We start from the raw sequence: 24,249 nt of genomic DNA, 5'->3' as shown, positions 1-24,249 counted from the left end.
AATACGAGCTGGGGTATTTGCAAAACTTTAGATGTCTAATCTAAAGAACAGGCCCTGAAAACATAATACGCAGCACATTGGTCAACACTATCAATGATCTCAGCTTAGACAAGTACATTTATACTCAGAATTTTATATCAATATTACTGGTTTTTTTACAGATGGGGAAATATTATTAAAACAATACCACTAATCCCCATAAAAATGCTCCAAGACAAGCCATGAGGGGTTAATTATTCTGAATGTAAAAAAAAATTTTGTAGCTCATATATTTAGCTCTAAGGGATTAAAAGCACACCCCCTAGGACTCCAATGAGTGTTTAATAGTCTCTCATAATTGTATTACTTTCTGTACTGCACGTACAGACTGGCTGGGCCCTGCTCTGCCGAAAAGTAACGCTGTCTTTTCATTTTACTTGCCATGGAAGACAGAACCCATAAAATATATATAATGTATCTTTAACTTCTAAAAGTGGTGTGGTAAAATATTTTGGGATGAGTCCAAAAGAAGTGCATATGCATATATAAGTCCTATTTCAGTACATACATGGAAATATTAACAGGTATTTTAATATTAAAAAATAAGGTAATGTGAGAAACATTGGAAACATCAAGAACTCCATTACTGTTACTTAAATCTAAAATAATTTAGACTCATAAATATAATCTATGTTTTACATAGAATTATTTTTGAACTACCAAAGAGTAATTAAAAGCATGAAATGGTACTTGAGATAATGTTTGGAGTCTATAGTGTGTTTCTAAATGCATGTAAATGTCAACAAATACTCATTCTGCAGTTGTTGCATCTTAAACATCCGTAACATAATCGATTTAATTAAATCAATTAAATACTAAATGAGAGTTCCTGGCATTTTCATTCTGTCTTAGAACCATTTATGTACTATTGAAACCTACAGTTGCAGAGAAAAAAAAGTCTATATTATATACTGGAAAATGCATAAACTACAAAATCTCTACCTAATTAGAATGACAGAAAACTCTGTAAACAGAAAAGTGTTTGGATAATGTGGATATAGTGAAGTATCAGAAACTTGCAGGAACTTTCAAAGAGTCTAGGATGACAAATGAGCAGAGACTGTGTGCACTGGGACAAAATCAGCTCCAGATGTTTCTCTAGGATCTGTAAAGTTTTCTTGAGGAAGGCTGAAATATTTTTATGTCTTGGTGATTGAATATTTTACATTCTAACACAGATCATCTGAAAGAGACCAAAGAAGACACATTTTTCAAATAAACCCATATATTTCTACATGCTCATACAGCAGAATGAGTTCACAGTAAGTAATGATAACCTTCTGCTTTGTATCCTATAGAAATTGAGAAGTACACTTTCAATTTCTCAAAAACTTCACAATCTACTGCCAATTTATGTTTGACTACACCAGTAAGACAAGTCAATCAATGCACAATATTTCCTGATAGGAGTTTCAGCATTTTTTCTTGACATAAGCAACATGTAAGAAAATGTAATACAAGTAAAATAGTGATGTGTACATATTTTCAGTAGCAAGTCTTTTGAGCATAAAATGAAAAAGAACTATTTTCTGTAATTTTCTTCTGTAATAAGTATACTACAGTTTTAAGGTTGCCAACTTCAAAACAGATTCTTTGTGTCCATATGTCCTATCTATAATTTCCTTTAACCCCTTTTCAGCTTTAACATCTACATATACAAAAGGAAAAAAAAAATAAAATCAAGAAGCTGGATAAATACATAGAAACAGGTAGTAGAAGAGAGGTTTTGTATGTGATTATTTTACTGAAATAGTTTGGATTGTATCTACCAATACTTGCAAGAGATATGTATGCAAATACATGTGCCTGTATCAAGATGATTACTGAGCATATATAGAAACCATACTAGTAACCTTTGCAATCAGCAAGCAAATGAATTATTATCATTTATACTCAATATAAGAGAAGCAGGGGTTAAAGCTGAGATTCCATGTGAGTTTAAGAACCCTAACTTAATGTGTAGAGAGATTATCTTCAGGAATGCTCCCTGTCTAAGCCCCCTTTAGAAACAGTGAGGAAAGGATGGCTACAGTCAGTACTTAAAAATACTCTGTAGGGTACTTGCAAGATGAGCACTATGATTTTTTGGGGGGGTTGGGGAGAGAGAGGAGGAAGGAAGGGACAGGAAGAAAAGAAAAAGCAGTACCATGAAACCATACTTCTTTTTTCTTGTGTTATTTAGTGCAAGGTACTTTGGCTTAACACCTACCAAACGGTTCAGTGATTACAAATGTATTCATGGCCTCACAGTCTTTTCTAGAATACTCACTCTAAGTAAGAGAGTCAGCATGAACATAAAGGATGGATTGAAACATGGGAAAAGACTCGTACAAGCTTATAAAAAAACAGTATGGCACAGACAGGACTGAAAGCTAAAAATCCCCACCGTCTGCAGCTGCACTCATGCTTTCACACGCTGACAGGGAAACAACTTAAACACAGCACCCATTATTCTGGCTAATGGTACTGATGCCCAGCACTTTTGAAATCCAAGTTCTAAATACACTGTGGTGAACAGCTTTGATAATGAGAAACACATAAATCTTGTCTACCTTTCATCATTCTGTCTTAAGCAACTTTCTCCACATAGAAAATTTATGGAAGGGGAAGGAATAGAAATAAACAGGTTTACAGTATTCATCTTCATCATCGGAACAGTCTGCTTTCTACATGCATTCTGCTCATGTATCACATGCACATAGCTTAGCAGGTGATTTTAATATTATGCACTTTTGAAGAAATAATCTAATGATTAGACAGCCTTCTTACAGTTTTAAATAATTAGAAACAGATTTTTCAGTCATCAATTTTCTGTTTATTGCTAATATTTAGTTATTAAAAGTTACTAGATTCTAGCGCAACAAGCTTGATCTGTAGAAATGTAAACAATTCCCTCTTATAATACATATGAACTGTTAAAATCCTTACAAATGAATTATGGTGTTGGTTTTTTTTTTGTTTTTTTTTTACTTAAAATTCATGTTTTCATAAAGTCTGTGTAAATTCAACATTTAAAAACAGTTAAAACCAGTTAAATAGTTTTCTAATTTATTTTATATGAAAGCTTTAAAAGATGACATTTCAACATTTTTCAAATAGTGAAAAAAAAATCTATCAGGAGAAAGCTATGATCAAACATTGATCTCAAGGGCATACACAAATGACCTGAAATGTCTAACATTAAGAAAAGCACAAACCCTATATAACATTATTATAGTTTATAATTTCATAAATTTAACTGTTAGCAAATCAGCAATGAGGCACTTAAAAGATCTTATATTTGAACTGCAGCAAGAAGGAGCTTATAAAGAAGATTAGTCCATCATCTTAGGTTTTCTAAGTGCAGGTTATCTGCCTGATATAGAATCATAGAATCATAGAATAGTTAGGGTTGGAAAGGACCTTAAGATCATCTAGTTCCAACCCCCCTGCCATGGGCAGGTACACCACACACTGCTTATGAGGAAGATAACTGGTTGGATAATAATGACAATTGTTGCCCTTGTCTCATACTTATTAGCAATAGGTTCTCTTTCCCAAAACAGATAGGGTTGATCGAATAATCCTGAATTGGAAATAACTGTTTTCATCCAACATGAGGCCAAAGTAGATGAGAAGGCCAGGGATAAAGAACAGTAAGGTAGTGGCAGCTCTGTTCAAGTGTCCTAAGCTTTGAGACAGGATTTTTTTTTGCTCATGGGAAATTTCGTATACTTACAGCAGTGGAAAGAAATTGTCAATAACACTACTGTCTACTCGTGTAAAACATGGAAAAGGAGGAAATGATTCGCTGCAAACCAACAGGAGTCTTTTTGTGAAAAGCAGAGAAAATGGGCAAACTTTTGGAACAAATCCCAGCTGAAACTGCATAAATTAAACTACATACATATAATTGCAAGGTCTATAATGGCTCCATAGAACTAGATGTTTTTAAAAATATAAAACAATCCTTACTTGTGGCATTTATAAAACTTTTATTTTGCAATTTTGCAAATTTGACTTTTTTTAGACTAGTTTTTCCTATGCATCACATGGAATGCAATTTACATTAATTAGGGGTCAGTCATATAACTGTACTGCTCTTAAAATGACCTGTGAATATATATACATATAGGTTAATACATACTCATTAATGATTTTTGCCTTTTGCTTATTTTCATTAAATTTTCTCTTACATTTTTACTGCAGCGTGTGAAGGTTCCCTTTGCAGCAGATCTCTTAGACCAATTAGTTACTGAAAGGAAATTGCAGGAGCTTCTTTTCATTACTGGATTGTTCTGCTCAACTGACACTGTACAGCCTAAGGCAAAGCAGCTGTTTTTCTGAATTTGAGTCTGTTTGTGTGCTGGAATAATTGACTGAGTTTGCAGTTTCAGAACATTGTTTTCACTGACATAACATTTTCAATTACTTTAGAATAGGATATGAACAAAATTAATTTTCAGTTCAGGATTCTCTTTAATTAATTTCCAGGTTTAAACTATTTATATAAATTTAGATGACGCTAATTCACATTCACGCTCTTCCATGCACTAATTTTCACTATCCCTTGAAACATGTAGGGGTAGAGAATGTTTATAACACAGAACTTAAATGGAAAATTAGAACTAAGACTTTAGCAATAACAGAATACAATAACAGAATACTCTGAGTGACAGGCGGGATACACCAGTCCCAGAGAAAAAAAAGGGTTTTGGGGCAGGAGTTAGCAGGGCTTATTGACAGGGCTTTAAACTAGTTATAAAGGGGGGAGGGGATTTAACTGGGCCTGTTGGGGACAAGCCCAAGAGGAACATGCTAGGGATTGAAGGATGGCGGGCTAAGGAGGACTATCAATCTCTTGTTTCACTTGTGGGAAAGGATAGCTCTTTAGACCCTGTCCCGCAGGGGAAAAAGGGTACTAGGACTGGCTCCCTGAAATGCCTGTACACCAATGCACGCAGCATGGGGAATAAACAGGAGGAGTTAGAAGTCTGTGTGCGGGCTAAAGGTTATGATCTAGTGGCGATTACAGAGACATGGTGGGACAGTTCACATGACTGGAATGTGGTCATGGATGGCTATGTCCTTTTTAGGAAAGATAGGTCAGCAAAGCGAGGTGGTGGAGTTGCTCTTTACGTGAGAGAGCAACTAGAATGTATTGAGTTCTGTCCGGGGTCGGATGAGGAGCAAGTGGAATGTCTGTGGGTACGAATCAAGGGGCTGACTGGCACGGGTGATACAGTTGTGGGGGTCTATTACAGACCTCCTGATCAGGACGAAGGAGTTGATGAGGCTTTCTACAGGCAACTGGAAGTAGCCTCGCGACTACATGCCTTAGTCGTCGTGGGGGACTTTAACTACCCCGATATTTGCTGGAAGACTCACACAGCCAGTCATTCACAGTCTAGGAGGTTCCTCGAGTGCATTGATGATAATTTCTTAATGCAAATGGTGGATGTACCAACTAGGAGAGCAGCGCTGCTAGATTTAATACTCGCCAACAAGGAGGGTTTGGTCGAAGTGGTGACGGTCAATGGCAGCCTTGGCTGCAGTGACCATGAGATGGTGGAGTTTAGGATCCTGTGTGGGAGGAATAGAATACCTAGCAAAGCCACAGTTCTGGATTTCCGAAGGGCCAACTTTGGCCTCTTCAGTCAACTGCTAAGGGAAGTCTCATGGGAAAGTGTACTAGGCGGTAAAGGGGCTCAAGATAGTTGGTTAGCATTCAAGGACCGCTTCTTCCAAGCTCAGGATCGGAGCGTCCCAATGAGTAGGAAGTCAAGTAAGGGATCTAGGAGACCGGCGTGGTTAAACAAGGAGCTGCTGGGCAAACTCAAGTGGAAAAGGAGAATCTATGGATTATGGAAGGAGGGGCTGGCCGCTTGGGAGGAATATAGGACAGTTGTTAGAGGATGTAGGGAGGCAATTAGGACAGCTAAGGCCTCCTTGGAACTCAATCTTGCTAGTCGGGTTAAAGACAATAGAAAGGGCTTCTTCAAATACATAGCAAATAAAACTAAAACAAGAGGCAGTATAGGCCCACTGCTGAACGAAGTGGGTACCCTGGAGACAGAGGATATAAAGAAGGCAGAGGTGCTGAATGCCTTCTTTGCCTCTGTCTTTACTCCTGCAGACTCTCCCCGAGGGCCCCGGATTTCTATAGCCCCAGAAGGAGTCAGGACAAAGGAGAAGTTTGCTTTGGTAGATGAGGATTGGGTTAGGGATCAGCTATGCAAACTGGACATCTGTAAATCGATGGGTCCGGATGGAATGCACCCACGGGTGCTGAGGGAGCTGGCGGAGGTCATTGCTAGGCCACTCTCCATCATCTTTGGTAAGTCGTGGGAAACGGGCGAGGTGCCTGAGGATTGGCGGATGGCAAAGGTCACACCAATCTATAAGAAGGGCAAGAAGGAGGACCCGGGTAATTATAGACCGGTCAGCCTTACCTCCATCCCTGGAAAGATGATGGAACAACTTATTCTTGACTCCATCACTAGGCATATCAAGGATGAGGGGGTCATTAAGAACAGCCAACATGGTTTTATGAGGGGGAAGTCATGTATGACCAACCTTATAGCCTTCTATGAGGAAGTGACTAGGTGGAGGGATGATGGTAGAGCGGTAGATGTAGTTTTTCTTGATTTCAGTAAGGCATATGATACTGTCTCCCACAGCATCCTCATAGATAAGCTAAGGAAGTGTGGGCTTGACGATCAAGTAGTGAGGTGGATCGAGAACTGGTTGAAAGGAAGAAGGCAGAGAGTTGTGGTCAATGGCGCAGAATCTAGCTGGAGGTCTGTGACTAGTGGAGTTCCCCAGGGGTCGGTGCTGGGACCGGTGCTGTTTAATATTTTCATCAATGACCTGGATGAGGGAACTGAGTGCACCATCAGCAAGTTTGCTGATGACACAAAACTGGGAGGAGTGGCTGACACACCAGAGGACTGTGCTGCCATTCAGCGAGACCTGGACAGGCTGGAGAGTTGGGCGGGGAGAAACTTGATGAAATTTAACAAGGGCAAGTGTAGAGTCTTGCATCTGGGGAAGAACAACCCCATGTACCAGTACAGGTTGGGGGTTGACCTGCTGGAAAGTAGTGAAGGGGAAAGGGACCTGGGGGTCCTGGTGGATAGGAGGATGACCATGAGCCAGCAATGTGCTCTTGTGGCCAAGAAGGCAAATGGCATCTTAGGGTGCATTAGAAAGGGAGTGGTTAGTAGGTCAAGAGAGGTTCTCCTCCCCCTCTACTCAGCCTTGGTGAGGCCGCATCTGGAATATTGCGTCCAGTTCTGGGCCCCTCTGTTCAAGAAGGACAGGGAATTGCTTGAAGGAGTCCAGCGCAGAGCCACAAAGATGATTAAGGGAGTGGAATATCTCCCTTATGAGGAGAGGCTGAGGGAGCTGGGTCTCTTTAGCTTGCAAAAGAGGAGACTGAGGGGTGACCTCATCAATGTTTACAAATATGTGAAGGGTAGGTGTCAGGATGATGGAGCTAGGCTTTTTTCAGTGATATCCAGTGATAGGACAAGGGGCAATGGGTGTAAACTGGAACATAGGAAGTTCCACGTTAACATCAGGAAGAACTTCTTTACTGTAAGAGTGACAGAGCACTGGAACAGGTTGCCCAGGGGGGTTGTGGAGTCTCCTACACTGGAGATATTCAAGGCCCGCCTGGACAAGTTCCTGTGTGATGTACTGTAGGTTACCCTGCTCTTGCAGGGGGGTTGGACTAGATGATCTTTTTAGGTCCCTTCCAACCCTTGGGATTCTGTGATTCTGTGTAATGCCAAACCAGACATGAATGTATCCTGTCTGAGAAATGTCTTTCAAAATTTCTTTTCTTAAAACTGAAAAGTGTATCTGGAGACCAAAGACTACTGTACAATTGCCAACTATTCATGATAGAGAGGATAATAAATGCAAATTAAAATATTAAATCTATATTTTTAAAAAACCCAAAACCTATCCATGTAGAATTCTAAACTTCATTTCTTTCAGCAACGCTTGACAGAATTTCATGCAAGTTCTATGAGCTGAGCACAGCTCAAGGGCCTGAATCTTGCCCACTCTTCTGGCAGAAATGATAGCCATGCAGAATTCTGCTTTCAGTAAAGAAACGGTCATGGATTCAAAATTGGTGCAAGTTAACATTAAGACCTAAGTCTACGTAACATTCACTCTCAGAAAAACAAATCCTTAGTGAGAATATTTCCAGCCATCATTTCCATCTTAGCACAGAAGTGCAGGAAAACATCTAATTTCACATCATAGGGAAACTTAATTTTTAACCTGTAGCAGCAAATCAGGAATAGGTAAGTAAAAGGTCTTCAGAAAGTTAAATCTGCTTGTTTCTGAAACACATAGGAGTCTGCTGTGAGGCAGAACATTCTGCTGAGTGTCCAGTGCAGCCAGGCACATTCCTACAGACATTATCTAACAGTACTCCTGGATGGACTGTTTCACTTACTCATTACAATGGACTCCAAGGGTTATTCTGCAGGTAAGTGAAACTTTTGCTTCTATTATATTCTCTACAGGACTGAGGAACCATGAAATTGCCACAGAGAGCTAGATATCTGCTCCTAAAAGAGTGGATGTCTGGATAAGGACTGAGATCAACTTCATGCTATCTGAGGCGACTGCCAGTGCAAAGAACTACACAGCTACTGGCAAACAAAAAATGTGGAAAAGTTATTTTTGCATTGACATCTATGTGAACCAAATGAGACACAAGTAAAATTACTGTATAAGTTATCTTCAGAGAAGTTAAGAGCAATGATTGTGGAAGTACAATACAGTGCTGAGTACTCTGCGATCTGTACAACTCCATACAGACCATGGAGGAGTTATCACACAGTACTCGGAGCATCACAAAACGTTTGTATATGACATGTCTGATGAAGTGTGGAGGGACTGTTTTTGCTTTTTCAATAACAAAGAAAAGTGAGACTGTTCAAGGAAGGAGGATTAAACAGTAGCAAGGAAGCACTTCTGACACAAGTAAGAGTAAGTTCAGCTCTCCACAAGATGAGTACAAACAGTCATGGTTAAAATTCCTCTTGTGTCAAGAGTGCAATAGGGGAGTGGTTAGACACTGCAGGGATTCTATTTGTTATTCAGAAGCTGTACTGCAGTATTCCTTATTTAAAGTTGCAGCCTGTTACTTTTACTAGACAGCTGTGTTTTGCCTTACTGCCTGTCACTGTGTGGCATCAATAAGATTTCATTTTAATTTGAATGTCAATTTAACATTAAATATTACTGACATGACAGCACAAAGCACAGTGCCTACGGCTACATCTTCTCTTCCCAGAAAAAAGCCAAGAGGTTTCCAAGAGAGAAAAGTTTTCATTGGATGACTGGGGCTGTGGGGGAGTAGGGAAATCCCCCAAATTGTAAAACTGTAATTATGAAAGAAAAACTGTTACTTTCTCAACAACAAAACCAGTGTCACAAGTCAGTTGTGGCTACAACATGTATATATAAACTTCCAGTTTTACATGCAGCTCTCTATTGATCTCATGAGCCTTTCTAGTAAAAAAACAAACCCTCTACTCATTGTCCTAAATCCTTTTCCTTGAAAACTACTCATAATTATAGATCAAATAATAAAATTACTATAATTTCTAGCTTCCATTCAGCATTGTTCTCACTCTGAAGCAATTTCCTGTACAGCAGATTTCATTAGAACTTGAATCTTTCAAAGATTTCCTTTTAATATCTGCTTACATACTTATTTCTGCAATTTATACAGGAAACTCAGATGCTGAGTTTATAGAATTCTAGTTTATTATGTCAGTAATCGGATTCTGAATACACAAAGAAAAATTTCTTTATCCACAGCTTTGTTCTTATGGATTATTACCTTCTTCTGTTGTATTTGTAAATTTAACTTTATCCACAGAATGCAATGTTACAAAAGATGAAAAGGTAGCTGCACAGAACTGAAATAGTACATTTTTAAGTTAATCGCATTGCAATAGCTCTAAAATTCAAACGTCAAAGCTGCACTAATCTTAATTTCAATACCTTTAATGGGAAGAAAAGTCCTACAAAGACCAACAACTAAGGGCAGTTGATGTATCCCTTGTGGGCAGCAAGAACTCAGCAACCAGATAGGGAATAACCAGAAATGATTTACCACTAGACTTATTACACCATCACTTCTCCTAGTTCTAACAGTCTTATGATATTAATTACTCAATTTCATTCACTCCAGCTGTCATGTGAAAGGAGGAGATTTTCTCAACCCCTAGTGTTTGGTCTGTTTATCAGCACCCCAGGAAAGCCGAGACCCCTGTGGCTGACCAGTCTGTCAGCATTCCATTACAGGGACGCTTCACTGAGCAGTCCTGCTGGGTTGGAGAGTGATTAGACTGACTTGTTCAGGGAAACGTGCCAACAGCATAAGGGGGACCCCTCAGCAGGTCTTCTCACTTTATGTTACCCACTGACGGCAATTGCTAGCACCCACGAAAGACTAACAGTTTATGGGATTACACTCTATTATTATTATCATGTCAAGTTAAGATTCGTGATTGCCAGTGATAGGTACTGTTAGTAAAAACAAGCTTGAAGCAATACACAACCAGACAATAATCATTAATAACAACTAGTGTTAGTTATTTAGTGCATGTAAGTTCTTATGCAATAGGCAGCCACTATGAGGGAGAAGACAGGTTCAGCCCATCGACTGATCCCAGAAGTTACAATGGACTCTTCCCTATCTCCTCCCCTCTCTCATTCACTTTTATACTTTTCTTTAATCTCAGGTTGAGCTTAAGTGACTATAGTCATAAATTCTTTTATTACTGATTGGTGTAAATTTCACCTCTCATTTAAAGATATAGCCGATAGAAAATATAAAGTGCACGGTCAGTAAGGGGTGGTCATAACTTGGAGGTGGGTAGCTTTAGGATGGAGGTGTATTATAATGAGCAAGGTTCACCTAAGGAAAGTGATTTTGCCACAGCTGTTGGCTCAGCAACAGCATCTCCTGTATTTCCCATTTGACCACTGCTGTATGGCTTAGCAGCTGTATGGTACTTGAGTTCCCAGTCCTGCAGGGAGTACAACAGAGCCTGGCCACAGTGTGTTCACTACGCTTCACCTTCCATTGCTCCTCTAGGATAGCAGGGTCTGTTGCCTAGGGAACCATGGTGGAATAGATTCCATGCATGCCAACCATCCTGAAAGTGGCAACTGTATTTTGCCCTAAAAAAGTTTCTATACTACACCTTCAGTTATGCCCCAGTTTTCTCTATTTCCTCCCCCACCTCACCCCGAGTGATTTTCCCACACCAGCATACTTATATCTCATTTCCCACAGTGAAAGCACAATTTAATTATTTTTATTTTTGTCTTTGTTTTAGCAATTTTAAAGTATCTGGCATTCTATTTTGGTCTTAAAACTGAACAAACTGCAGAGTAATCTTTCAGGGAAGTTATTTCCAGCTGTAAACAGCAGCTTGATTAATCCAATCAGATAATTATTCTTTTACAAGGGTATGCAGTGATAGGACAAGAGGAAATAACTTTAAAGAGGGTAGATTTAGATTAGCTATAAGGAATTCTTCACTGGAAAAGGTTAACCAGAGAAGCTGTGGCTGCCCCACCCCTGGAAGTGTTCAAGCCCAGGTTGGACGGGGCTTTGAGCAACCTGGTCTGGTAGAAAGTGTCCCTGCCCATGGGAGGAGGGTTGGAAGAAGACAAATCTTTAAGGTCCATTTCAACCCAAAGTACTTTATGATCCTTTGATTGATATTATGTTTGATTTATTTACCAAGTGCAAAATGGAAGCATTTGTTTAGAAACTGCACTGGAACTGCACCAAAAATCTCCAGTCAAGAGTATAAATTTCTACTATATTTAATCTATAAAATATTGCTTGGATTGGACTCCTCCAGAAAATTAAGGGAGTCAGCACTGCAACGGATTTTCAAAACATCCCAAAAGAATGCATCTTCTCCTTGAATAAATTTATAAATAGTGAAAAGTCCCAACCTGAAGTGTTTGGAAATTACACAGAGTATGTTATCTTTTTACAGGTGATAGAAAACACCATCTTAAAATGTATTATTTTTAATTCGGCTTCCTGAAAACACATGTGCAAAGTGAGGGATTACATGATATTTACAAATGGGGATTGTCTCACGTGAGTAAAATGTTACGAAGAAATAAGAAAGTGAGTTTCGCATCTGTACACAGTATTATTAAGATACTGTTAGAAGACTGTCTATACACTTCAGAAAGTGTGAAAATACTTGGAAGAATAGAAAATATATTCAAAACTAATCAAACAGCCAAGAAAAAAAATCTCAACACTTGAATTATCATATATTAACTTACACAGAAAAATTTGGGAGAGCAAATCTTACTAGAATTGCAAACTAAAGTATAACAAAACTAAACTATTGGATGCAGAAATCACACCTAATTCTATCTTTACATAAAATCCTACCTCTAAATGGTAGGTGGAAATTATCTCTGTTGCAGGTTTTGAAAGGGACTGATTTAAGTCCCTTGAAATCAGTGCCTTTAAAATAAGATTATTTAAAAAATAGATGTTTTGTTCCTTTTTTCAAAGGAAAAACAATCTACAGTCTCTACTGGCAAATCAGAGTAGATTCACCTAGTGGTTCTTTCTGGATTCTGTAGCAAAATGAAAGCATATACAATATCTAGATTTTAAAAAATGAATACATGAATCACTTCAATAGATTTTTATCTAGGCAGAAAAACCTTCCCTTCTTTTATGCTTCTCTAAGAAAAAAAAAAAAAGCTAAAGGTAGGATGACAAAATTTCAAATTTACCAGGCACAACAGAAACACATAAGGGCAAGTGAACAATTTCTGCATATTCCACAGCTGGCTCCAATCCAAAGGGAAACCAGCAGATGTACTAGAAAAAGCTATGATTTCATTTCTGTGCCACAGTATGGTATGGTGCTCTGCTCTGAAGGATTCAACGGGAGCTTATGGAAACTGATATAAAAGGCAATAAAAATGAAGGCAAAGGGAACTTGGAGATTCCTTGAAACCTCGACAAAACATCTCTTTATGCATGTTGGAAATAAACTAGCTATCCCTAGTGTTATACTCCCCTCCCCTCCAAGGAGTACATTATCTTCAACATTCCATGAGAAATTACTGCAACTAAGTAATATATATTCCCCCACAAAGCAGTGAGTCAGACCATATTTGTGAGCTACTTACTTGTGTAAGTGAGCTGAAATCCTTGGTCAGTATCAGATCCATTGGTGTTAAACTCTATCCACAAATGGTTAGAGGTGCTATTAAGGATAACTCCCATCATGTCATTTTTGGTGAAGACTCCCAGAGAGCGTGAAGAACTGTCTTTTCCATCATATACCTTGAGGAAACAAAGTAATAGTATAAAACTGCAAATCAAATCTAAATATATGAAAAAACATTAGTTCAGACAATAAGTTAACTATGTATTGCCAACTGTTTCTCAAAAAAAGTTAATATTTCCCTTTTGTGAGGTACATGCCACTTGGTTATGCAGTTCAGTGAAATGTAAAATATTCTGTCACTCTTAAGGTGCTTTACAGTCTTTTATCCTTTTCAGTTTTGTAAGCTTATCTTGAATGAAATTAATACTTATACACAGATTACTTTCCGTGATTATTTGCAAAGGCTAACACATACACAATTTCTGAAATCACCACTGAAGGAAGGCTGTAAGGGTTTACCTTTACTCTGTTCTCTCCTGTCTGGAAATATCAACAGCAGAAGTGAGGCAAGACCTTTTATTTCAGACTCTGAGCCTGCAGTAATTTTTAGCTTACTACAGGTTATAACAAAGAAGATAGATCTTCAAAAAAGTATGTGTCTATTTCCAAACTAAGTGTAGATATATTCTTATTTACCATGTTACTTTATTGAAATCTTTGAATGGAAAACAAAATCAACAATATTAACCTCTGCAGTTTTCCAGATCCTGGAATGAATGACCTTTTTGATTGTTCACCAATACAGGACAAGTACAAAGAGAAGGCTAAGTGTGAAAACTTACTTTGGTTATTGAAAAATCATGAAAGCCCTAACTGCCTAACAGTCTTCTGTGGGCTTTTTTTTTTTTTCCCTCTCAAGATTAATTTTTTTTAAAGCCAATTTCTCCTTTAAATTAAATAATTCACCTCTAATTTCTCATGAAAAAAATAGGCAAATATGAAGTGTGTTTCATACTTCCAAAACACGTACTATACATCATGCAGATGCTTATTCAAAAGCATGTAAAGAATCATAGAATAGAATCATAGAATAGTTAGGGTTGGAAAGGACCTCAAGATCATCTAGTTCCACCCCCCCTGCCATGGGCAGGGACACCTCAAACTAAACCATCCCACACAAGGCTTCATCCAACCTGGCCTTGAACACCGCCAGGGATGGAGCACTCACAACCTCCCAGGGCAACAGATTCCAGTGTCTCACCACCCTCACAGGAAAGAATTTCCTCCTTATATCCAACCTAAACTTCCCCTGTTTAAGTTTTAACCCATTACCCCTTGTCCTGTCACTACAGTCCCTGACAAAGAGTCCCTCCCCAGCATCGCTATAGGCCCCTTTCAGATACTGGAAGGCTGCTATTAGGTCCCCACGCAGCCTTCTCTTCTCCAGGCTGAACAGCCCCAACTTCCTCAGCCTGTCTTCATATGGGAGGTGCTCCAGTCCCCTGATCATCCTCGCCTCATGTTTATTTTCTCATCAACCAGCACCCCCAAGTCCTTCTCCGCAGGGCTGCTCTGAATCTCTTCTTTGCCCAGTCTGTAGCTGTGCCTGGGTTTGCTCCGACCCAGGTGTAGGACCTTGCACTTGTCGTGGCTGAACTTCATAAGGTTGGCATCGGCCCACCTTACAAGCGTGTCAAGGTCCCTCTGGATGGCATCCCTTCCCTCCAGCATGTCAACCAGACCACACAGCTTGGTGTCATCGGCAGACTTGCTGAGGGCACACTCAATCCCACTGTCCATGCCAGCGACGAAGATGTTAAACAAGACCGGTCCCAACACCGATCCCTGAGGGACACCACCCGTTACTGGTCTCCAGCCGGACATTGAGCCATTGACCACAACTCTTTGTGTGCGGCCATCCAGCCAGTTCTTTATCCACCGAGTGGTCCATCCATCAAATTGATATCTCTCCAATTTAGAGAGAAGGATGTTGTGTGGGACAGTGTCAAACGCTTTGCACAAGTCCAGGTAGATGACATCAACTGCTTTACCCTTATCCATCAATTCTGTACAGCTGAATCTGAACAGCTAGTTTCTAATATGAAGTAAAAGACAATTTACCCTGATCTCAGATGTATATGGAGACTGTAGACATTTAGTCTTTTAGTGACTGTAGAAATACAGTCAATTGTAGCAAAGGCAACAATTACAACAAATATATTAAACTCTGGATCTTCATCTCTCCATTCTCAGACCTTGTGGTACAGTGAGAATTTATACTGATTTCAGCCAGAAGCAGGCATTGATCCATTTAACAATCTACATTTGGGTCACAGACACTTCTTCCTATTTGAATGTCCAGTAAAATCCATTAATGAAATTTAGAAAGGCATCTTTTGAGAGGACAGACAACTGCAGCTACACTTATGGATGATGACCTACAGTTAAAAGCAGAGCTATTTCCTCAGTGGAGAAAATACATCAGTATACACCATCAACGTAGGTGAATGTCCTGAAAGCATCTCATTCATCTTGAGCACTGACATTAACAAATAAAATAATAAAAACAATGTGCATAAAGATTTTTTAATATAAAAGCATAAATTTAGTTTAATAAACACACACGCATTTAAATAATTACCTTCCCTAGGAGAAACTTTTTAAAAATATCATGCTAGCCATTGACAGAACAATGCATTCTGTCCTTATTAGTAAGGCAAAGACTGTCTTTTGTCAAGGCACACAAATAAACTATCAGAAGCCCCAATCAATTGTATTTAAGATTTGTGTAAGCACTAACACATACTTAATGTCTATCTCATGGCAGAAATATGACTTTAAGCCATGCTAACAGCATCTGAAAAACTGCTTCCAAGCTGCTACCATTGTCCTGGGACAGAACTATAGATCACTTTCACAGACTGACTACACTTTTTATCAGAGCTGGAAATCTATTGTACAAAATAAATAAGCATTTGGTTACCACAAGATTTATTTTCTAATGACATTCTGATCACACATACTATGTGAAAAGCACAGATATATTTTACTTGGTTTGAGAGATTACTTTGAATGGGGTGTTCTATTTTTGTCATTAATAATAATCGCTACAATTAAATTATTTTTATTCATCTTTAAAGAACAAAGAAAAAGCAAACACAGCTAATTACTACAATTATCCCTTAGACATCCTGTTCCAGCACTGTTCTACCTCACTGACTGGTACAGATAGTCTTCCTACCTGAGGATCATCAAGTTAAATCAAGATGAATCCAGACACAAATGAAAACATTGTTTTATGAAATAAAAATGAGATAAGAGGGATCACGTGAAAGCAGCTGTAAAAAAAAGCTGCGATAATTTTTAACTGGTGACATCTGACCAGCTGTTTCTAACATTACAGATATAAGGAGGTACATGTGTACTCCAGTAATTGAAACAGTGTTAGTGCACAAATACAAGCACTGAACCCCCATGCGTATCCTGATAATTTGTTTGATCCAACCCCAGGAAAAACAAAAAAAAAAGGTATTTTCCCTAACAATTCTTGGTCATGGTTTGGTAATTAGCAGAGGCCAAGGGCCATTCCCAACAGGCAGTTTGTGTGCAACCACTGTATTCAGTCACGTGTGTCTGTCTCCATAGCCAAGGAACACATTTAATACAGTAGTCTAAACATCACCACTCATACATAGTGTGTATATTTAACTAATTTAGGAGAACCAATTTGCAATATAATTCACTTGCTGTAATTTAAAGTCTATTTGGCCAAATAGATGAAAGACATGAAATTCTGGTTTACCTCTTATCTCTAACAAATTGATGGAGATTGCACTATAAGGATTTCCCCCCAAGTAGCCACTTTAACAAATTATTAATTTCAAGTGGCAGTTAAAACAATGAGATTGGGAAGCTGAAGTGTTAGTGAGTAAAAAAGGATAAACTTCAAAATAAAGAGATAATCCAGGTACTCACTTTTGCCATATTCCTCAAAATGGTGATTCTGTTTCTATTTCTTTATTTGACTTCAGATTCCAAAAGCTCAAAACTTGTCATAGCTATAGAAAGCTTTGCCCATGAATTATAATCATTAAGTTGCACATATTCTCCTTGAAAGCATTAGTTTTGACCCTACCCCATGCACCAGTCTTACTGATGCTAGAAATACCCTTGAAAATTGTACGCTATTCCCTATGTACCACAGTCTCAATATTTGCACCTGTGCCTGCCAACAGTAAAGTTGGTTGAATATACACAGCTAAAGATAATTTATATTTTCAAAGCATGTAAACAGTGCCTGAGTAGGAGTCCAGTCACCACAACTTGATTGTCTACACAGTATTTTATTGTCAGTACACCCTTGAAAAGCATTTAATGCAGACTCACTAACACCATCACAAATCTTTCCTGAGAAAGCATTAGTGCAGGAGCCACATAGGCCTGGGACTGTTTCTGAGAGACAGCTTTAGTGAGCCACCTTGTTTTGTAAGATTAAGAGTTTAACATTATGGATGCAGTCAAAGGCAGAAGCTGGCCTCAGGGGCAGCAGGGAATGATCACAGCATTGTTTGGAGCACTAGGATAAATGTAGCCTAAGCATTCACAGACCCCCGTTTCAGCTAAACATTTGTGAGAAACTGAAAAGAAAGTGCTTGCTTTACTGCTGGGATTAACATATGCAAGCAAGAGGACAGTGCTGCAATTATTCATGAGATGAAATGCTCTAATAAGAGTGCTAATGTATCTGCACCCGCTGTGGAAATGTAAAAACAGACACACACCTGAAGGAGAAGGAAATGCTGGATAGACTTTCCTAAACATCAGTTTCTCATTCTGACAGTGAAAAGAAATTACTTACAACTAAACTTTGCAATTTTCCTTAATTGCAGAGATATTTATGGAATAAAATCACCCCAAAGGGAAATGCTTTTAAAATATGGCTTTGATGGCTTGAGAGAGAATTCCTGTACAGCTTGCTGACATAGTTAATGAACCCTCCTATATATATATTCCCAGATCTTTTCATTACATCCTCATGAAATCTTAGCAATCCTACCTCAACTATTCTATGATTCTGTAAGTAGCAATACTGTATACTTCCTAAGACATTCATGTTGGGTCAACCTTGGCATTTTTAATAGGTATTTTTTCTCAAGCTTGTTTTACTCATTCCTCTTTCTCAGACACTACTGCAGAGTGTTTCTTGCCCTTTCTTACACACACTTCCCCAGAGGCACCGTCACCTGCAGGGTTGGCTCAGCCATGCTCTGCAGTGCTTGAGTTGGATGTGTCTGGAACTGGCTGTTGTCTGGCACCCCTGCATTCCCCTGGTAACAAAACCTGGACATCAGTACCAAGTGCAACATCACATACGCACATATTTTCTTTAAAAACAGAGTAAGATGTTCATATGGGAAAATGCCCTGCATTTCAGCACAAGGTTTATAAGTACTCTTCAGCCTTAGTGCACACCTTGCAAGACACCTGTAAGGCAAGTCTTGAGGCTTTCTTCTGTGCAGACACAAGATAAAAGGCTGATGTTTATAACACATTTTCTCATATTTAAGGTACAGGTACAGGTAAGAAAACACACTTCAGAAGTCCTCAGCCTGCCAAAGCTGTGGGTAAAGGTAAGCCTTTGGAGAGTGTCTTTAATTTCCCAACTGCTCAGACTGTAGATCTTGCCAGCACACATGAAAATTTATTTCTGCCTCACATGCTCAGATCTCCTTCCCATGCAAATCAGGACAGGAACAAGAAGAGAAAGAAGAGAGTAGATTATTAAACTAAGCATGCAGCCACAGCTAAGGCACATTTTTCTTTATAGCTTCCTGAGGCAGCGAAGTGGAAAGGGAGGTGCTGAGCTCTTCTCCCTGGTATCCAGGGATAGAATGCATGGGAATAGTTCAAAGCTCCATGAAGGGAGGTTTAGACTGGACATTAGGAAGCATTTTTTTACTGAGAGGATGGTTAAACCATGGAACAGAAGTGGTTGATGGCCCAAGCCTGTCAGTGTTTAAGAAACTTTTAGACAATGCCCTTAATAACATGCTTTAACTTTTGGTCAGCCCTGAATTGGTCAGGAAACTGGATTATATTTGCATATACTAGCACACCAAGCTATATTAGCATATATCACCATAGCAAGCTAGATGGACCACTTGGGTCGACTCAGGAAGGTAACTCATGTTTCCAAGATAACTGGCATTGTTTTGAAAAACTAAAATTCTTCATGCTGGCTTCCCACGCCAGCTTGCTGGAATGTCTTCTGCTTTAGGAGAAGACATTAAATCATCACGAAATGTCTTTTTAGTGGCAAGCAGGCAGTTAGTATCATCTTGCATGGCAAGACTGTAAAGAACTTTTGGTTCAGTCTAGAATCACAGAATCACAGAATCACAGAATCCCAAGGGTTGGAAGGGACCTAAAAAGATCATCTAGTCCAACCCCCCTGCAAGAGCAGGGTAACCTACAGTACATCACACAGGAACTTGTCCAGGCGGGCCTTGAATATCTCCAGTGTAGGAGACTCCACAACCCCCCTGGGCAGCCTGTTCCAGTGCTCTGTCACTCTTACAGTAAAGAAGTTCTTCCTGATGTTAACGTGGAACTTCCTATGCTCCAGTTTACACCCATTGCCCCTTGTCCTATCACTGGATATCACTGAAAAAAGCCTAGCTCCATCATCCTGACACCTACCCTTCACATATTTGTAAACATTGATGAGGTCACTCCTCAGTCTCCTCTTTTGCAAGCTAAAGAGACCCAGCTCCCTCAGCCTCTCCTCATAAGGGAGATGTTCCACTCCCTTAATCATCTTTGTGGCTCTGCGCTGGACTCCTTCAAGCAATTCCCTGTCCTTCTTGAACAGAGGGGCCCAGAACTGGACGCAATATTCCAGATGCGGCCTCACCAAGGCTGAGTAGAGGGGGAGGAGAACCTCTCTTGACCTACTAACCACTCCCTTTCTAATGCACCCTAAGATGCCATTTGCCTTCTTGGCCACAAGAGCACATTGCTGGCTCATGGTCATCCTCCTATCCACCAGGACCCCCAGGTCCCTTTCCCCTTCACTACTTTCCAGCAGGTCACCCCCCAACCTGTACTGGTACATGGGGTTGTTCTTCCCCAGATGCAAGACTCTACACTTGCCCTTGTTAAATTTCATCCAGTTTCTCCCCGCCCAACTCTCCAGCCTGTCCAGGTCTCGCTGAATGGCAGCACAGTCCTCTGGTGTGTCAGCCACTCCTCCCAGTTTTGTGTCATCAGCAAACTTGCTGAGGGTGCACTCAGTTCCCTCATCCAGGTCATTGATGAAAATATTAAACAGCACCGGTCCCAGCACCGACCCCTGAGGAACTCCACTAGTCACAGACCTCCAGCTAGATTCTGCGCCATTGACCACAACTCTCTGCCTTCTTCCTTTCAACCAGTTCTCGATCCACCTCACTACTTGATCGTCAAGCCCACACTTCCTCAGCTTATCTATGAGGATGCTGTGGGAGACAGTATCAAATGCCTTACTGAAATCAAGAAAAACTACATCTACCGCTCTACCATCATCCCTCCACCTAGTCACTTCCTCATAGAAGGCTATAAGGTTGGTCATACCTGACTTCCCCCTCATAAAACCATGTTGGCTGTTCTTAATGACCCCCTCATCCTTGATATGCCTAGTGATGGAGTCAAGAATAAGTTGTTCCATCATCTTTCCAGGGATGGAGGTAAGGCTGACCGGTCTATAATTACCCGGGTCCTCCTTCTTGCCCTTCTTATAGATTGGTGTGACCTTTGCCATCCGCCAATCCTCAGGCACCTCGCCCATTTCCCACGACTTACCAAAGATGATGGAAAGTGGCCTAGCAATGACCTCCGCCAGCTCCCTCAGCACCCGTGGGTGCATTCCATCCGGACCCATCGATTTACAGATGTCCAGTTTGCATAGCTGATCCCTAACCCAATCCTCATCTACCAAAGCAAACTCCTCCTTTGTCCTGACTCCTTCTGGGGCTATAGAAATCCGGGGCCCTCGGGGAGAGTCTGCAGGAGTAAAGACAGAGGCAAAGAAGGCATTCAGCACCTCTGCCTTCTTTATATCCTCTGTCTCCAGGGTACCCACTTCGTTCAGCAGTGGGCCTATATTGCCTCTTGTTTTAGTTTTATTTGCTATGTATTTGAAGAAGCCCTTTCTATTGTCTTTAACCCGACTAGCAAGATTGAGTTCCAAGGAGGCCTTAGCTGTCCTAATTGCCTCCCTACATCCTCTAACAACTGTCCTATATTCCTCCCAAGCGGCCAGCCCCTCCTTCCATAATCCATAGATTCTCCTTTTCCACTTGAGTTTGCCCAGCAGCTCCTTGTTTAACCACGCCGGTCTCCTAGATCCCTTACTTGACTTCCTACTCATTGGGACGCTCCGATCCTGAGCTTGGAAGAAGCGGTCCTTGAATGCTAACCAACTATCTTGAGCCCCTTTACCGCCTAGTACACTTTCCCATGAGACTTCCCTTAGCAGTTGACTGAAGAGGCCAAAGTTGGCCCTTCGGAAATCCAGAACTGTGGCTTTGCTAGGTATTCTATTCCTCCCACACAGGATCCTAAACTCCACCATCTCATGGTCACTGCAGCCAAGGCTGCCATTGACCGTCACCACTTCGACCAAACCCTCCTTGTTGGCGAGTACTAAATCTAGCAGCACTGCTCCCCTAGTTGGTACGTCCACCATTTGCATCTCCAATAGATCAACTAAAGAAATCAGAAGCTACATGAACAAGTTTATAAAACCTGAATACTAGAGATACTTTAGCCACTAATATAAACAAAGCTAGGACATCAAAGAGTAACCCCAAACATTAACACTCAGTTGTACAATCTGTTCAACCTCCAGCACATTTTCAGTCAAGATTTTGGCTTGCTCTTTTTGGCAGTCTTCCAGACAATGTCTCGTAAGTCTGGGGGCTAGATCAACAGTTGATTCCATGTAAAAAGACATCCTGGCATGGCAATGGAAATATAGTTTATTTTTATAAAGACAGCTAATGGAGAGGCTGTGGGGGAAGAGAGCTTAATTGTACAAATAGAGTTTATTTATTCTATATTGCCTCAGAACAATAGAAAAGCTCTTGCAGTACAGACATCACCACAATTTTGACTTTGCTTCTTTTGGATCCTCACGAGTATTGTGCTAACAGATCTATGAAAGAAGAAAGTATCCAACAGATTGCTCAGAACAGCTTACTCTCAGGCAAATCTTTCTTACACCTCCAGGGAACATCTCTAAAGATGCTTGACGTTATTCATAAAACATTCTGAAGGATAATTGAGTTTCTTGAACATTTGTTTAGGGTTTTCAAAATTTTATTTTTTTTTCTTCAGGTAGTTTACTAAATTATTTACAACCTTGATACGTGCAAAGCTTCTGGGAAACTTGTGTACTATTTTCAACCATCTCAGTGGGCAATTCAGTTCTTTCTTCTCTGCTGCATCTGTTCAGAGTAAATATAGATTCGTGGATCTGCACTGTGAGACCATGGAAGATGGGTTTACAGGACAATATAGACTGCGTATTTTGCCCACCTACTCAATTCTCTTTGCTCTAAAAGGAAAACAATAGGCCAAGGTCTTACAGTGCTTCACACATGGTGGCAACATAAGCATGATTTTATGAGTAAAGATGGAGAAAATGCTATAACTTTCTAATACGGTTGGGGATTTTTTCATTTTACTTATTTCCTGGTCAAATCCAGTCTGTATTTGCTAAAAAACCCTGGTATAGAATTATAGAATAGTTAGGGTTGGAAAGGACCTCAAGATCATCTAGCTACAACCCTCCTGCTATGGGCAGGAACACCTCACACTAAACCATCCTACCCAAGGCTTTGTCCAGCCTGGCCTTGAACAGAACCAGGGATGGAGCATTCACAGCTTCCCTGGGCAACCCATTCCAGTGCCTCACCACCCTAACAGGAAAGACCTTCCTCCTTATATCCAATCTAAACTTCTCCTGTTTAAGTTTGAACCCATCACCCCTTGTCCTGTCACCATACTACCGAATGAAGAGTCCCTCCGCAGCATCCCTATAGGCCCCCTTCAGATACTGGAAGGCTGCTAGGAGGTCTCCACGCAGCCTTCTCTTCTCCAGGATGAACAGCCCCAGCTTTCTCAGCCTATCTTCACATGGGAGGTGCTCCAGTCCCCTGATCATCCTCGTGGCCCTCCTCTGGACTTGTTCCAAGAGTTCCATGTCCTTTTCATGTTGAGGATACCAGAACTGCACACAATACTCCAGGTGAGGTCCCACAAGAGCAGAGTAGAGGACCAGGATCACCTCCTTTGATCTGCTGCTCATGCTCCTTTTGATGCAGCCCAGGATACAGATGGCTTTCTGGGCTGCGAGCACACACTGAAGCCGCCTCATGTTCATTTTCTCATCGACCAATACCCCCAAGTCCTTCTCCGCAGGGCCGCTCTGAATCTCTTCTTAGCCCAGTCTGTAGCTGTGCCTGGGATTGCTCCGACTCAGGTGTAGGACTTTGCACTTGTCATGGTTAAACTTCCTAAGGTTGGCATCAGCCCACCTTACATGCGTGTCAAGGTCCCTCTGGATGGCATCCCTTCCCTCCAGCATGTCAACCAGACCACACAGCTTGGTGTCATCGGCAGACTTGCTGAGGGCACACTCAATCCCACTGTCCATGTCAGCGACGAAGATGTTAAACAAGACCGGTCCCAACACCGATCCCTGAGGGGCACTACTCGTTACTGGTCTCCAGCTGGACACTGAGCCATTGACCACAACTCTTTGCATGCGAACATCCAGCCAGTTCTTTATCCACTGAGTCATCCACCTATCAAACTAATGTGTCGGCAATTTAGAGACAAGGATGTTGTTTGGGACAGTGTTGAATGCTTTGCACAAGTCCAGGTAGATGACATCAACTGCTTTACCCTTGTCCATCAGTTCTGTAGAACCATCAGAGAAGGCCACCAAATTGGTCAGGCAGGATTTTCCCTTAGTGAAGCCATGCTG

The 24,249-nt window shown here is 40.5% G+C and overlaps 1 protein-coding gene across 1 annotated transcript in view; it reads right to left on the bottom strand.

The window, feature by feature from the left end:
• Positions 1-24,249, bottom strand: part of CSMD1 (CUB and Sushi multiple domains 1) — a 1,149,005-nt gene that overhangs the window by 218,022 nt on the left and 906,734 nt on the right. The window contains exon 23 of the mRNA XM_065681530.1: positions 13,240-13,396. Coding sequence (XP_065537602.1) covers positions 13,240-13,396 — 157 coding nt within the window. The remainder of the gene's footprint in view (positions 1-13,239; positions 13,397-24,249) is intronic.

The sequence above is a fragment of the Lathamus discolor genome, chromosome 5 (assembly GCF_037157495.1).
Source record: "Lathamus discolor isolate bLatDis1 chromosome 5, bLatDis1.hap1, whole genome shotgun sequence".
NCBI lineage: Eukaryota > Metazoa > Chordata > Aves > Psittaciformes > Psittacidae > Lathamus > Lathamus discolor.
Note: the sequence above shows the minus strand (reverse complement) of the source record. Positions and strands in the feature narration are given on the sequence as shown.